The sequence below is a fragment of the Arvicanthis niloticus genome, chromosome 7, assembly GCF_011762505.2.
Source record: "Arvicanthis niloticus isolate mArvNil1 chromosome 7, mArvNil1.pat.X, whole genome shotgun sequence".
Classification (NCBI taxonomy): Eukaryota; Metazoa; Chordata; class Mammalia; order Rodentia; family Muridae; genus Arvicanthis; species Arvicanthis niloticus.
This window is the reverse complement of record NC_047664.1, coordinates 69055429-69072530: the sequence shown is the minus strand read 5'-3', so window position 1 is coordinate 69072530 and position 17102 is coordinate 69055429. Positions and strand designations below refer to the sequence as shown.

Below are 17102 nucleotides of genomic sequence, written 5' to 3'. Positions count from 1 at the left end.
TTGACAGCTTCAGCCTAGTGTAATGGGAAGCAGAGTTTAGAGGATCCACACTGGCAGCCGCTGGCCCTTCCACTCTTCCGTTTTGCTGCTGAACTTGTGTCTCTTCCAGATGTGAAACATGAGTGCCCCTGGCTTCTGAAGGTGGGAAGGATGTAGCAGACCTCCCAGCAGATGGTGGTACACCGTAACTGACAGTAATTTCCAGTGAGTTCATTAACCAATTTCTGCTCTTTTGTTACTTACAGACGGCTATGCTTTCTCTCAAGATGAAAATGGCATCGTCTCACAGTCTGAAGTGATTAGAGCCTATGATACCACGAAACAGAGGCCTGATGAGTGGTGATTGGCAGGCCTAGGTCACCAGCCCTCCCCCACTCTGTCTCTGAGGAGAACTGTCACAGTCTAAGGTCATCACTGCAACCTGCTGACCAATTCCAGTCTGGTCCATGGGGAGAAAAAGAGGATCTGAGCTGATCTCACAGATGAACTTCAAGGACATGGCGCTATGTGACTACTGTAACACCATCGTCCTCGGATGTCCTCAAGTACCTGCTAAGGCTTTGTAAAACGATAATGGAAATTACCTAATATCTTGCCAGAGTGCTTTCTCAAAATGGGGGCAGGTCAGTGTTCACAAGCTGTCCCTCTGGGGCGGAAACTATCGTTCATTGGCTTAACCACCAGTCAATCAACCATTTAAAAGAAACAACAACAACTCAGAAATGATGTTAAGGGAAGTACCCTCGATATCCAGACTTAGAGTTCAGGATATGCTGACCTAAGCCAGCTCATTGTACTGAGCGTTTCTAGACAAAGGCATTGATATGTGTTTGTGTCAAAGAATGTCTTGCTAAGTGTTTGCCAAAGACATTCAGTGTGTGTGTTTCTCATTCAGTAGTCATCTGCCCAGAAATTTAAAAGAGAGTCTTTTTCACAGTACCTCTGTACGATCTGCATGCTTGACTTTTCAAACATGAGCGTGACTTAAAATTTGAGCATTTCCAGGCATTTGCTACTAAAATCTGTGATGTCGCACCTTGGGCCTTACAACCGCTTCTCTGTTGTTTGTGGTTTTTATTAGTTCCCGTAGGAGGGGACGTGTGTCCGTGTGACTGTTGTTACAATGCTGACTTTTCTGTTTGAATTGTACTGTCTGTCATTTCTGATGAACTTTAGACTCTTTTAGATGTTCCTTTAAAAAAAAAAATCTGGCTTCTGCTGTATATTGAGTGACAGTGACGCCGCTTTGTCTTCCCCCACCCGTCCTAAGAAAATTACCCTTACATATTTATGTGGGATTTCCAAAGACCTTTGGGATAATCCGTGAGATAATGCATGGGCTTTTTGTCATGTACATAGGCTCAGCTTTTGTCCTGTGCTGTTTGTTCTTCACTGTGGGCTCCCACTGGAGATGATATATGTAGCACCGTTGGTCTCATGGCGACTACCCGTATGCTTAAGCCTGAAAATTATTTCACAGTTCACTGGGCCAACGACTCCCAAAAACAAGTCAGGTACTGCTTAGCGGCACGAGACACATAGGTAGCCAGCATTTCCCCCATTTTAAGGAAATACCTATTTTGTTCAAGTTTAACACCTTACAGTCAATGAATACTTATCAAGAGTAGGGTTCACTGATAGGTTTTCAAATATGTGTTCGCTCTGATTAGTTTGGCATCTCCCATGAAATCTCCTGGGGGAGAAAAATACCTATTTTGCTACCAACAGTAAATGGTGAAGGGGCTATTTAAAAAACACCACCCAGTTTTCTACAGTTTTTATGGTATTTTTTTCATCTTAAAAAGATTTAAAAAAAAGGGTGGGGGAGTTCTAGTTTTCAGATACACTTTGGAGATTGAAACAAATTCTTCTGCCTTCTATTCAAAAGCCTGTTTGCCTTTATGCGGATTACCAGCAAAATAGACCTTTAAATATGTGCAAGGACTGGCTTTGGGGGGGGGGTGTCTCCATATTAGCCCGTTAAATCATTTCATTGCCCACTCCCCTTTTCTTGGTCTGAATTTAAAACTAGATTCCGAGTCTCTTCTCTAAATCTGTAGCTAGTTACCAGTGTGTTTCCACATTCCCTGCAAATAAGAGGTTCTAAAAACTCACGTAATTCTAAAGGGAGCAGAGTGGACATAGCTTACATCTCAGACCATCCCGTTTGGAGCTCAGATCAGCCGACACAGGAATCAAAACATCTAGCAGAACCATACACCTAGAAACTAAGCTGACCTTCCAGGTTGTGAGGCTGTAGTCTTAGCCATCTACCAGCTGAATCTGGAGAGTGGGTTCTCCTCAGCCTCCTGGTGGTGGCAATTGAGGTCATACCCCACCCACCCACCCAAATGAGTGGTTATCCAAAAAAGGCTCGATTTCCTTTGCCCTAGCCATCAGAGGTATCTGTCTCCAGATTCCTCACATGAAAACATTATAAATGAGAAAGGAATCTTCTGACCTCCGCCTGGAAATCTAATGTCCTCTTTTTGTGTTGAATCATGAATTGTTTTGATGGATCTCTTCCACCAGAGTATACTCATGGTTAATCAGTATACATCATACCCTGAAAATGAGACTCTTCATGCCTTTTGTCCCTGGATCCTGTGTTTGAATGACGGGCATTAACTTGGTCTCCCTGTTCTTACGATGGGGAGAGCACGGGGAGTAAAACTTGAAATAGAGACTTGCTATTGCAGCTGAGTGTATAGAGACTTAATCCTCTTCAGTTTCTAACCTTTGTCAGCTGGGGAAAAGGCATATGGTTTTACCATGGATTTGAACGGCTGCACTCAAAATGACTTTAAGCCTATGTTTTCTGAAATAAACAACATATAACTCCAATTTAAAAGTCCCCTATAGGGGACTCTGGTAAATGTTGACATGATTGCTTTGTAATGTTTACAATCCAGAAAAGGCTGTTTATGGCAGAAAATCCTCATTACTCTAGCATTGAAAATCTGGGAGGTGAATCGTTCATGTTGGGTCCCTGGGATATCACACATCAATGTGGAGCACAGACTTTCTCTGTGTGTTAGATATACACCTAACAGTTCACTACTGTCTCACACCTGAAAGATGCTCTATTCATGAAGGTATTAGCAGGAAAGCAATGCTCTCAGGAACCTAGGACATTTAACACAGTAAATGTGCCTCTTGGCTGGTACTTCACTCAGTGTTCCCTGGGAGACAGCATCAGCAGTCAGGAGAACTTACTGCAAAGCTCTCTCTCACCCAGGCAGGTAAAGGGATAATGCCAAACAAGAGAGCCATGGATTGTGTTGTCATTAAAGAGAGTCAGTGAGTCCTTTTCCTTCCCAACAGGTAAAAGCATGTTATCTCAGCATTTAATGATATACTTTAATTTTTCAATTCAGAGTCCCAGATAGCTGATGTGACATTCACAGTAGGTTAATTTGTTCTGTACTCAGTGCCACACTCATAACCTATGATTTAAAGATGACCTTTCAGAAAACAAATGCTAGTCAGAAAGCAATGGGTGGTATCCTTTTTAATCAGTGTATAACTATTATAAAGCTATTCATCAAACACTTGGTCTTTGATGGTTCCTGGTCTTAAAACTTGCATCATGAAACGAATCGTTAGTCTGATAATTAAGCTACAAAATTTATCAAGGAAATGCCCCACTCATTCACACCATGGTGAACAAGTATAAAGAATTCCTTCTGTCCGTTGCTTACAATAGCACCGTGTGGTCCGTGCCTCATAAATGCTTTGTAATGATGAGTATTTCCGGACTGTTTCTTAAACATATCGTAGTCTGATTTTTCTCACATTAAAATAAAACACTTGTGAAACTTAGTTATACTTTGCTGTGTTTTAATTAACCTTCAACAGTTATTAAAATGGAATGTAAGGTAAATCTTAAGAAAAGGAAATAAATGCCTTTCGTGTTTCGTATTGATTTACTTTCTGTAGAAAAGCAGCTGGTTGAGGTTTTTGGTGTGTGTGTGTGTGTGTGTTTGTATGTGTGTTTTGGTTTTTTTTTTTTTTGGATAGGTTTATGGTTTGCATGAAATAATATTTAAGGTGATTCAGGCAAATGCATGGCTTTTGTGTAAATCCTTATATTTATTTCTGTCTTATGAAACTTTACCATGACCTAAGTAGACCTGAATATTCAGTGGACAAGCTAATCAGTCCTCCACACAACTTTTTTTTTTTTTAAAGAAATAAATGGGTTGTTTTACAAGTTCCAACAAATTCAGCTAAATCTTTTATTATTATTATTATTATTATTATTATTATTATTATTATTATTATTATTATTATTTAATTGAATCTTCTGTTTAGCTTGCCTCCAAGAACTCTTCTTTAGAAAGTTCATAAACTTCTCAGCAAATAATCTTCCTTAACTAGGAAGAAAAGGTGGACTGGCCTGTGCGCTCACTTTGAATTAGCAGCAGCTTTCCGTTGGTAAGTACGCTCTGGTGGAGATGAGATTCCCAGTCGTAGACTAGAAGCCATAAATGCAGCGAGTGCCCCGTTTGCAGGCCTCCTCGGGCTCATTTCTCACCTTTTCAAGTGTATGAGTTAAAGTAAGGACGGCAGCCTTGGAAGGCAGCTATGAAAGGCTGCAGTTTGCTTTAAAAAAAAATAATAAAATAGACATTCAGCTCCGTGGAAAAGCCATTCCTGCCGACACGGCTGTAACGATCGTGATGCTGCATGCGTGGATAAGTGTCGAATCTGTGCTTAAAGTGGTTCTCTCAGGTTTGTGTATCTTGATGTTTGATGCACTGTGTTTTATAAATAGTTACAAATGTTGAGTATCAACTCCATTTCTATGCACTGTCCCGTGTCATCGGCCTTTTGTGAATGTGCATGTTTTAAACTGCAAATTTTAAACATTTTTGTCCTCTAATTGTTATTAAAAAATAAAATAAACTTTACCATTATATAAAGGAACTGGCTGGTATTGATTGCTACTTTTAGAAATTATGTTGCTTTATAAAGGCACAAACCCACGGTAACTATAGTCTGGGATGCTGTATCCAACTGGTCACTTCATAACATTTACAGCTGTATTTAAATCAATTTAATTCAACTAAATGAGATAGAATATTAGTCCTAATTTGATAGGAGAGTAGTTTGTGTACTTAATGCAAATATTTTTTTTTTGGAAAGTTACTATATTTCAAATTTATTGTCTAGAAATGTCTGACAGGTATCTCTGCATTTTAAACCAGCTTGTCAGTAAACAGTTCACTAAAGGTCTCTGTCCTTTTGTGTTGGATGAATTTTCATAGGTTCTCTAAACCCACTTTAAAGAGAGAGGGAGAGGTGGCCAAGTTTAGCCAACATTTGAAGGAAGTAACCATAAAATAATAAAATGGGCCAAAAGTATATGGAAACATGGAATAAGTGTCATTTTTTTTTTCAGAAACAAGCATCTTTTAATAAAAGCTCACCCAATGAAGATGTATTTGGTAAACTGCTAGAATCGAAGTTCTTAATACAGGGGTACTAAAAATGAGATACTGAAAAGCATCTGATTTGACAACACCATGTCTGTTTAGCTGTTGGGAGCCCCTGTCCTTCTTCCCAGACTTCCTGAGGCACCTGGTGGTCGATCTTCATGCAAAGCCCCAGTAAAACAGTTTATGGAGAAGTTACCTCTGTGTTCTATTACAGTTTACACACTAACTGCCATTCCCCTTTAAAAGGGTGGGGGTTACATGTGTGCTGATACTGACGCCTTGACTTAGGATGCCTTCTGCTGTTGCTATAGGCAACAGCAAACTTGAAACACACCCTCACAATTCGGTATGTCATCCCCATTTAAAGTCTGTTTTCTCATGCTTACAGCATCTTTAACTTAAAGCTACATTGCTGTAACACAGCCACCCCAGTTTAATGAAGAGAAGCCTTTCAAACCTGGATAATTTCACAAGTAAGCTTATAAAACGGTGTTGGAAAATATGAAATATGTTATAACGTTTGGTCTTTATTAAGTACAGACTGGGTAGCTAGCGATTGCAAGAAAAACGCTGTCAGAAAATCTCACTAATAATGAACGTTCATTGAAAGTTCTAAATAACTAGGCATGTAGTAATACGTGTTAACACTTTGCTCCCTTAAATAACTTAGCATGCTTATAAATTTGTATTTTCCCTAAACATACATGAAATTTTAAAAAGTAAAATGATACCAGTTTAGTGTAATGTATCAGATTCCTGGTTGTAACTGTATATATTTTAGGAAGCCTTTTAGTTATTTCAGTTTAGGGAATTTTTTTCCTGTGGGTTCAAATCCACCTAATGCAGACACACAGAAAGAAAGAAAGAAAGAAAGAAAGAAAGAAAGAAAGAAAGAAAGAAAGAAAGATAGATAGATATGCCGGGTGGTGGTGGCACAAGCCTTTAATCCCAGCACTTGGGAGGCAGAGGCAGGCAGATTTCTGAGTTCAAGGCCAGCCTGGTCTACAGAGTGAGTTCCAGGACAGCCAGGGCTACACAGAGAAACCCTGTCTCGAAAAAAACAACAAAAAAAAGAAAGAAAGAATGAGAAAGAAAGAAAGAAAGAAAGAAAGAAAGAAGGAAAGGAAGGAAGAAAGAGAAAGAAAGAAAGAAAGAAAGAAAGAAAGAAAGAAAGAAAGAAAGAAAGAGAAAAAGCAGGCAGAAAAAATAAGAGTAAACAGTCTATCCATTTGGACAATTCAAAATATAATCCGTAGGCTTTGGAATGAATAATCAATTTTAAAGCAAAATTACTCTGTTAGATTTGTTTCCTAAAGCTTATGATAAAGTGAATGCAAAGCCCAGGCAGTGGTTTGGGCCCATGTGTTAAAGGCTCGGTCCACAGGTGGTAGTACTGGGAGGTGGGGCCTAGTGGAAGATGTTTGGAGACAGGTTCTCAAGGAGGGTAACCCTGGCCCCTCCTCAATCCTGCTCTTCCCTGCCACTCATGAAGGATGAAGCTTTGCTTCCTACATGTTCCTGCTCTGATATGCTGTCATGAGCCCAAAGCAAACAGAACCTCCCAAACTGAGCCCAAATAAACCTTTTTATATTCTAAAGTTCAGCCTCAGATATTTTGTGACAGTGCTGGAAAACTGACTAATGGCAACCATAGCACTCCAGACGCTGGACCAATAATGGGCAACAACAGGAATTTGGCCATTTCTCAAGAGGCCAATGATTCATCAAGACATCATTTTCTGTTCTCCATCCCCAGTCAGAGGTACATGCTATCCCACAGCAACTGGCCTTTCATTTTTACTTTACAGTATTTTTACTCTCCATACCATTAATTTCTATCCATTAATTTCTACCCAGATCCCTCCCCATTAGAGTGCAGCTGATCTGAGAGAGTGGTTCTTCTCCGGACAGCTCAAAGCAACAAGCTACTATTAACATTCCCATCTTACAAATGAAAAAAGCAAGAGGTAAAGCAAATAGTCAAAAGACCCTTCTAAGCAAGAGCCAGAAAATTAACCAGACATAAAAGCTCAAAAGTCAAACTTGGTGTCTTCCATTTCTTACATGTAAAGTGGGAAATGTGCATCATCTAATGTTCCTTTCCGTGCTCTCATGATATAGCATGAACTTCATATCTATCCGGACCCATGATGCTATAGGATATGCAAGACACAGTGCAACTAGTCACTTTCCCCCAGTGGATTTTCTGAGAAATATTTTGGGATGTTTTCCTAAGAAACGTGGTCCTTCTAGGCTGATGTCATAAAGAACACAGAGTTGCAGAGCTGACCTCCCAGGACACAAGGGTTATCTCTCCTATCCTGTTTGTCGTCCTAGGACATGCTGCTCATCCTTCTACTGTGGTTTCCCCATCTATAAGACAAGCATAGGACAGTCCTACATCAGAGGGAGGACTGACTGGAAACTCAGCAAGGTAGTGTAGAAGTGTCTTGAGAAATGAGTGATGATTAATAAATCTAATTATAGGAATGACCACGTTTCAAAATGTAGAATTCTAGTTTTTGTAACCATCACATTTTGAGGATGCTGAGACTCTTAATTCTTTGTGAAAAATAATAAGATGTTCATCCAGATAACTTGCCACTGTGTTTTGTGGTAGTGGGACACAGTGAGCATGTCCTCAGAGATTCCAAATGGCATGACTGATCCCCCATGTTTAATTGTCCAAAAATGAAGATATGAGCAATTCACAGTCCCTCATAAAATATTTCAAGGCTGCCACTTGCATTTAATATGTTTGGAGAATATGAAATAGTAACGATTGGTCTTTGCCTCCAAGTACAAACTACTAGCAATTGAAAGAAAAACACTGTCAGAATAATTTCATTAACATTGAATGTCTAATGCAATTTTTAAATAGCCAGGTATGTAGTATATGTTAACACTTTTTACTTCCTTAATAACTTAACTTGCGATGTTGATGTTCAAGAGTTCTAATCTGACCCTGGGTGCTCCTGACGCTTTTACCTTCACAGATCTTGCCTCTTAATTCCATTACTCTTCTCTACTGCCCCCCCCCCATTAGTGTTCCTCACTCAAACCCACCACATGGTTTTCCCAGCTCACACCCCACAGCAGGCCCTCAGTATGAGTCTGTCCATCCTGCATCACTGTTATAACCACAGCATCCTAAAGACTAGGCTATAGACGCATCTTCTTCTACCTGACTGTGAGCTCCCTGGGAGAAGGGATGATATCGATTCTCCATTTTTTTTTTTTTGCATGTGTATGTGTGATGTTTGCACATGTGTGTATGTGTGTTTGCAGGGGGTGCCACATTTGTATGTGGACTGTGTATGTGGAAGCCCGAGGATTATTATCAGGAGTCTCTTTGATTGCCTGCCCTCTACCTTATTCATTGAGGCAGGGTTCCTCAGTTGAACCTAGAGCTCACTGATTTAGCTAGTCTAACTAGCCAGCTTGCCAGAGATCCCCTGTCTTCAACTTCATAGGGAAGTTGGAAATACAAAGTGGCTGCCATACTCATTCAGCATTTATGTGGATGTCAAGGACCCAAACTCCCGCCTCTCAGACTTGTACGTTTATCCACTGAGCCATGTTCCTGGTCAATATAGAGCTTTTTCTAAAGCACCTGCAACATCCCATCTCAAGCCCTAGTTGCCTTGTCCCAGCCAGTAATGGAGAGTAGAGGTATCTGGGATAGGAACTGCATTTAATTCCACTTGGAGTTTTCAATGGAGCCTCACACAGGGCCAGACCCAAATGTAAGGAATGTGATTCAAAGGCTTGTTGAAAGAGACACGTCTAAAACTTACCAAGGGATGGCTTTATTATGTTAAGATCACAAATAGTATTAGCAGCCACTTAGCTTCCAAAGAGAAGGCTTGTACAAAGATACATTTTGTGTCACCAAGTACATGAGTATATGATTTGATTCAATGTCACTGAATGCCACATGACAATAAATTACATACACAACACCATCCTAGTTTTAAACACTATATAGCCAGCTGATTGGTTGGCGAATCCCACAGCAGCAGGGAAGTCTAGATGAGAGCACTCCATGAATCACTCGGCACCAGTGTGCCTAAAGAATGCATTCTGTTCTCCAAAGTAGCAGGAAACAAAGTATAGCCACTGACAAACTGGATCTGTGCTTAGCACGGGATGGGGCATTTCTGTACTCGAGCAGACACTGTGGAACTGGGCATGAAAGGGCGAAATTGGCTCAGTCACCTCTCTGTGAGTCCTTAATAGTCTGCTGAAGCTTCCATTCTCTCTCTCTCTCTCTCTCTCTCTCTCTCTCTCTCTCTCTCTCTCTCTCTCTCTCTTCCCTCTCCCCCTCCCACTCTCTCAGTCTTGCTCCCTCTGGCTCTTGTTCTTGCTCTCTCCCCCTCTCTCCCCCTCCCTCCCTCTCATTAGCACACAGAATGGGTTTATTTTAATTACAGATATATTGCCTGTAATTCATTTTTTTGACAATTAGAGAGATTACAAAATAAGAAACATTCATTGCACTTAGTAGGGCCAAGAATCAGCACATTAAAGCAGGGTGTGACATCACACAGCCATAACCCCAGGGTGGGGGGTGCTGAGGCGGCAGGATTATGAGTTCTAGACCAGCCTTGCTATGTAGGGACACCCTATCTCAAAAAACAAACTAAATACGTTTTAAAGCAGGTGTCATCCTGGTGTTTAAATCATTCTCTACACACCAACTCCAATATTAACTTGCTGCAGAAAGTCTCTTCCTCCGTTTCCAAATCTGAAGATGGCAAGTATAATACCTCTGAGTTGTTTGGAGGATCGGGGGCGTTAACACACAACTGCTCAGCACTGGGCTTGGCTTGTGAAGTTAACTTAAAACTGTCAAAGAAATGGTCCAGAGATACTACAACCAGGATGCTGATCCAGTTGTGTGGGTCTGAGCACAGTCTCAAACATTTGTTCTTTACATCCCGCTGTCTCTTTAGTTGTTTTTGCGTGTAATCTTGACTACTTGGGAGAAAGACCAAATTTGCATGTGGGAGAAAGGACTCGGAGTTGGCACCCCTCTAACTTCCTGGCAAAGGAGTAATGCCTTCCAACTGGTTTTCTCTGACCCTCAACTGGAAAACAAGGAAGCCAATTAACCCTCCTAGGGCAGGATTCTACCTCTGTTGAGTTAGGACAGGGCTACTGAAGATGATACCTGACAGAACAAATTCCCATAAGCTAGACTCTCCAAGTGCACCAGTGGTGGTAGTAAAGGAGATGGGGCACGTGGATGAACAGGAAAGGAATTGGTAACAGGTGGGTGCATTGCCTGAGGAGGGTTGGGCTGAGCCCACAGTAGGGCAGGACTGAGCTCACAGTAGAGTAGGACTAGTAATGTCACATCTTCTATGTATAACAAAAACCCAGAACATTCTATGAAAAAATATCCGGGTAGTCAAACTCTACAGGCCAAGTGACATGTGAGGACCACAGAGAGACTGTTTTCTAAGGACTCTATAAAAACAGACCTCTGCTGCTTTCCAAAGTCCTGAGGATGCCAATTTTACCTTAATTTTAAAAGATGGAGTGTGGGATAAAAATCTATCCTCTTATTAGATAGCAAAAGAATTGTCACTAAGAGCATAAAATAAAAAAATCCTGATTTGAAGACTTCAAATAGAGGAAACCAGATAAACTTATTTATTGTTTCTAGCCTGGTCCTTATGCGTTGTAACCAGATATCAAACACAGTGGCACATAAAATGTGGAATACTGACTGCTCACACTAATGCCCACCCCCCGACTTTGAGCAAAGTTACAGTGTGACTTCTAAATAATTAGTACTGTCAATGTGGTAAGTAAATTAAATTACAAATCTTCACTTTTATATATAATTCTTTATACAAATAAATGTTTTAAGACCCAATTGTCCAACTTCCGTTTAAACACTAATATTGCTGAACAAAAAGTCTGCAATAAATATTCCCTCAGGTTGGCGGGGAAGGTGATTTTTACCCAGAATCTGTGTTACAACAAATGTCTGAGTATATATTTAAAATTTTAAGCTTCCCATGTGGTTACTGAAACCTTGTATTTTGGAAAAAGAAAACTCACATTTTAAACAAAATTTGTTATTAATTTAAGAAGTAAATGTTCTCATCGTACTAATATTACTTATGGTTAGGTTGCTCCAAAAATTATAAATAGGTAGTTCACTGGCCCTTTAAGCTTACTTAACAGTTAGTTTTTAAGTGAACCTTTATAATTAAAGTTAAGTATATGTCTTTCCTTATTTATGTATATATTTGTACTGTAATTCAACACAGGAAAAGGAACACAGAGCACTTTTCTACAAAGAATAGCTGAATTGTCCAGTAAAATATTTTCTTTCAACTTGGAAACTGAACATCAAGCTGATGAATATTTTAACAAAAGGTGAATAAGTTGTCATGTTCACCATGGTTGCTAGGTCTCCTGTAATTGTAGCCAAGGACCTCAAGACCAGAAAGTGCCGAATCATTCTGGACCTTTCTTCCATGAGCTTGATGGGTTACCACAAATTTCCTCAGAAGTGAGAGTGACTTGGCCAAGACAGCAACACTCCACCTGGCTGCCTTTTTGCTCTATGGCCTATTCACAACCACCGCCCGTCAACTGGAACTGAAATCTGGACAGCTTTTCCCAGGTAATGGGGGCTCCTGCTGGAGAGGGTATGCAAAATACTGGGGCGACACCAGGAAACCGGATGGTTGGGTTAGGTGTATGGTGTGGCCAGTGGTGTAAGGTGGAGGTGATGAGGGTACCAAGCAGCTTGGCTCAGCCCTGGCAAAGGAGAACCTTCGGACCGATCCTCCTGTGGAGCTGGAGCTGGTGGCTGTGCTGGACTGCCTAGAAGCTGCTCTGAGACTGGTGGAGGTGAGGATCATGGGTAAGGTCTCTGTCTGATAGCTTCGGAGTGAGAAGCGGATCGGCTGCTGGGAGGGCTCCTTGGGTCTCAAACAGGTGCAACAATAGATAGCCACTAACGAGCCCAAAATGATGAAGGCGATGAAGATGGAGCCGACGATCAGGAAGGGGACGTAGACGGGCTCTGAAAGGCAAAAGCAGACATACACAGATGCAGGGTAAAAGCCACTCAAACCCTAGCCTCTGCTTTAGTGTCTTAAGAGACAGGAGGCAGAGGCTCATTATAGCTACCGCTGTCAGCTCCGTTTTTTAGAGCATGTGACTGGCAACCTCCAAAGTACAAACCATGGTGAAGGAATGCTCTTCCTATTCCTGGCAGGGAGGACGCAAACGGGTGCTGTAGCCTCTGTTAGCAATTAGCCATCATACTGAACATCTGGAAGTCCGAAAGCCTATCGTCCTCTTCATGCACTGAAGGGAGAGGGTGGGCTTGGGAGGGTCACCATGCATGTGCTTTTAAATCTAGGTTTTAGGAGTTTGATCACGGTGGGACACTTAAAGGCCTAACCCATCTCCTAGACTGACAATCCATCTCCTGTCCAAACATTTCCAGACTAAGCAATGAGAACCAGGCCTGTTGAATGAAGCCCCAGGGTGTTATACAGCTCTAGAAAGAGCAGGAGAAAGCAATCCATGGTGAGCCCCAATTTACTGTGTCTCCCACCATCTCACAAATCACCAGTCCTGACTCCAGATGTCATACCTCTGTGTCTATACTCCCACCCACAGAAAGAACAACATGTAGTTCTCAGTATTGGTGACCCAGACTCTTTTTCTAAGCACATTCCCAAGACAGAGCCCCCATCTCTAAAAGGCAGATAGAAAGAAGACGTTCTTTTCCAGAGGTATCAGGGCAGCTCTCTTGGTCTCTTCTCTGTGTAAAAGAGCCACGCTGAGATGCAGTCTCCAGCTTAGGGGCAGCCGACAAGACACCTGGGTTTACTCAGGCCCTTGAGCCTGGTTTTCTGTATCAGATTCGACATTTATCACAGAGGCCTTGTGAGATAGAAACTCCCTCTTAGCCAGGTAAAAATACATGTCTTTTCCAAAGACTCAGCCAGGGAGTAACAGGTAGCAACTACCCATGGGCTACTAACTCTGAGTTCTTCAGCGTCCCTTATGTCCCCCATGTGAGTACCAGTGGTGTGTACAGGCCAGGTGAAGTTAGCCTGCACTCCTTGTGTGCTGACCCCAACAGTTGTATGCTAGTTTCATCAATAAACTGACTCTTTGATGGCAATAGGCCCATTTTAAATTTGAGAAGAGGCCCGGTATAGTTGAGTCACTAGAGGTTAAACTGCTGGCAGGAGACAAAGTCACACTATCCATCTGGTTTGGCCTGGTCTCAGACTCAGTAAGTGGGGAGAGTGCTCCTATCCTCCGGTCTCTTTTTTGGACAATGCGCTCCCCACCCAGGAGGCAGGCTTAGCCCTGCCTAGAGGAGCAGAGAAGTTTGGTTTTCTAACAGGCTGTGATAGCCTAGAGCCCCCTGCTTTCCACTGTGTTGTCTAGAAACTACCTCCCAGATCCTCCGGACTGGGCTTTTTAACACTCCCCCTCCCTCCCCCCCCCCCCCAAATTAAATCCCAAAGGAAAACACCGAGATGCTGATCCCTCTTCTATGGGTTGTCAATCGCAGGATGGGATTCAAATGACTGCTCTTGTTTCTCTCCCCCTGCCTTTCTGGGAATCTTAGTGTGCAGGCCCCGCTCGCTGCTTCCTCCCAGTCCGGGGAGTCACAGGCTCTCAGCTCCGCAGGCTTCTCGGGTTTCCTGGCAGTAAAACCATCGCCTTGAGCTGTAAAGGCTTTCCCTGATGTTCCAACTCAAGTGGAAAACTTTTTTTCAAGGTGTAAATTTCCTCAGCTGGGGACCTGATTTATTCACCTCTTAAGTGAGCAAGTGGACAAGTGAGCGGAAATTTGACCCGTGTTTTCCGACGTGAGAATAGGGGCCCTTGAGGAAGCCCTGTGACCCTGAATTTTAAATCCTCACCTCGAAGACTTGGGTGTTTCTGAAAAGCGTGACAATAGGGGGTGGGCTAGAGAGGGTAATTGGATGCAGGGGATTGAAAGGAAGTTGGAAGAGTGACGAAATGCTAGTACTGGACAAAAGAAAATAAGGGGTTGAAAAATCAGCCTGCGGAACTGTACTTGGGCTCTTGATCAGAGTCGCGTTCCCTGGCACCGGCACTTCTGGAGCTTCCCCCATTTGACCAGAGCGCCCAGGAAACCCAACCTAGCTCCAGCTGTCTTTCCCAGAAGCACCAGGTGCCCGCCAGCCCTGCAGTTCCTGCGAACCCTTGCAAACTTCCCCTAGGGCCGAACCGTGGGGACCACGTGCAGCTGGGATCCAAACTGCCAAGCGATAGGACCCCTGACCTGAAATACGATCACCCACTTTTTCCTCGATCCCTAGACCCAGCGGGGTTCACTTTGCGGCCTGAGCTAGTAAGGCCCGACCTGTGTCGGGTGGGCGAGCCTTGTCCGCCCAGGGATACCGCACTTACGCGCGGTGATGCCAGGATGCTCCAGCTCTCCGCGGTCGTTGGTGCAGCCGCCCTGCTCCAACCTGGCGTCGGCTGCAGCGCAGCAGTAGCGCAGCGCACACGAGCCGCAGCAAATGGTGGCGTCCTGCGTGTCGAAGTCCTCGGGGCACTGGAACCCCTCGTGGTAGTTGCCCTGCGCGTCCACCCAGCCGTGGCAATATTCCCCAGGCTGCTGCGCGCCCGCCGGGCCCCAGCGCAGCAAGCCCACGAGCAGACAGAGCGCCAGCAGCGCCCCCATCGCCGCCCCGCGCCCGGTGGCAGCTGAAGAGTCGGAGGGCGGAGCTGAGGCTCCGGGGACCACGGTTCCGCCTCCCCCCGAGGCACCACGCGGCCAGTTGACCTCCCGGTCAAGAACGCGCTTTCGTGGGTTAGCAGCGCCTGGGTAGGAGACGTGGGCTGCTCTGCGGGCTCCGGTGGCCGGAGGACAGCATGGTGCGCGAGGGCGAGGGGACCAGGGCTCGCGGGAGGCCACCGCGGAGGCTGAGACTGAAGCAGCGGCCGCCCTTAGCCCGGCTCATCGCGCTAGGAGCACCCGGGCAGGGGCCGCCTCCCACCCCGCTTTGCCCGCGGGCCGTCGAGCCACGGACAACCAACCCCAAGGCCGGGCAGTATCCGGATCGTGGGTTGTCGCCGGGTACCGGGCAGAGCCGGGAGCTCAGCTTAGCTCTCCAAGTGCAGGTCCCGGGGACCAGTGGCTAATTCCGCTCCGGCCCCTGACTGTCACGCAGGCGGGACAAGTCGCGGCCAAGTGCAGAGGGCTTGTGGTGGCTGACAGCTCTGCCTGGAGGGCGTCCCTTAAAAAGGCAGAGGGAGGAGGAGACACGAGGGTGAGGAGAGTCCGCCCTCCGGGGTCGCCGCGCGAGCTAATCACAGCGGGCGCACCGCGGTGCGGTCACGGACGCCCGCAGGTTCACGCGCGTCTCCCCTCCGCCCCAACTCACGGCACTCCCCCGGGGCCTTGGCGGTGACCCCGAGGGGACCAGCCCGAGCCCGCCACCTAGCTGTCACATAGCCCGGGAAAACCTGCAGAAAGATGAGGAAGGCTACTGTCCCGCCTTCGTCCACGCATGCCAGCTCGCGAGGGGACTCGCTGCGGCGCTTAAGCTCCACGGCTCTCACTTTTTAAAAAACGAGGGCGGCGGCTGGAGTTCCCCAACTGTCCTGTCGGCTTCTGCACAGACTCAGTTTGTCCCTGTGCCTCCGAGTCTGAGAATTCGTTCCATTCCAACAACCTGATTTTTAGGGTCACCAACATTTGCACTTCGCCCCCCCACCCCCCTTCCTTTGCAACTTCCAGGAGTTCACGCTCAGGCGCCTCCTTCCCGCACCGCTGAGCCGGCGCCGGGGAGGGCCCGGGTCAGCAATGCCAGCCGCACTTCAAAGGCCAGGGTTTCAGTGTTCGCGCCCGCAAAGGAAATAAAAGAGCAGAATTAATGATAATCGAGTCTATCTAAACTTCTGTTCGGGCAAAGAAACACATTTATTTAAATGATGTGTCCCCTGTGGGCTGTTTGCAGGGCAAGGCTCCTCCAGTCGAGGGAAGAGCCTCGTGAAGGCAGAGTTACGTGAAACCTGGGCTAACCTCAAGGCTTTATTTTTATTGCAACCTGTGTTTCCTCTCCGGGTTTATTGGTTCGGTACGTGTGAGGACGTTCGTCTTAGCCGCACGGTTTGCCAAACACTTTGAACACCCTGTCACCCGATTTAGATGTTAGCAACTCGCGTGAAACAAATGGAAGAACTTGTCAGAGCACCGCCAGCACAAGCGTACGCGGTCAGAAGTATTTATTACACCCGCAGCTTTCCCGCGGTCCCAGAGGCTTCTAGAAAAACTTTAATGCTGAATAAAACGGTTTATTTTTAAGTATCTAAATTAAATTCCATTCCTGGTAAAGAACCACTTCTAGCTTCAGATCTTAAATATTGAGATTATTATTTAATTATAAAAGTAAATACCTAACACTGCGTGCTGAATAGGATTGTGTAAAATTATACCTGCATGTTTGGGGGGGGCAATAATAAGTTATCAAACTGTTAAGTAAAGCCAAATTACATTTAGGCAAACAAATAACGGGTGTGTTTTCCTTAACCAAGAATTTAATTGAAGCATATGGGGGAAAAGTGTTTTAGTAGAAATTTCATAGGTAATGGATTTTTATGTATATAGATAAAATGCTGTCACCGGGCTTT

At 44.4% G+C, this 17102-nt stretch overlaps 2 protein-coding genes across 2 annotated transcripts in view; one reads left to right on the top strand and one right to left on the bottom strand.

Annotated features, from left to right (window-relative positions):
* The window catches only part of Atp8a1 (ATPase phospholipid transporting 8A1), a 226131-nt gene extending 222309 nt beyond the window's left edge, over positions 1–3822 (top strand). The window contains 1 exon segment of the mRNA XM_034508945.2: positions 246–3822. Coding sequence (XP_034364836.1) covers positions 246–343 — 98 coding nt within the window. The 3' untranslated portion in view covers positions 344–3822.
* A 5414-nt stretch (positions 3823–9236) lies between these two features.
* Positions 9237–15645, bottom strand: Shisa3 (shisa family member 3). The gene is made up of 2 exons (XM_034509171.2): positions 14874–15645; positions 9237–12489 (listed from the first exon to the last, which is right to left on the bottom strand). Exons 1-2 carry the CDS (start codon positions 15148–15150, stop codon positions 12050–12052), a joined length of 717 nt encoding a protein of 238 aa, XP_034365062.1. The 5' UTR covers positions 15151–15645; the 3' UTR covers positions 9237–12049.
* Between the last annotated feature and the right edge of the window lie 1457 nt (positions 15646–17102).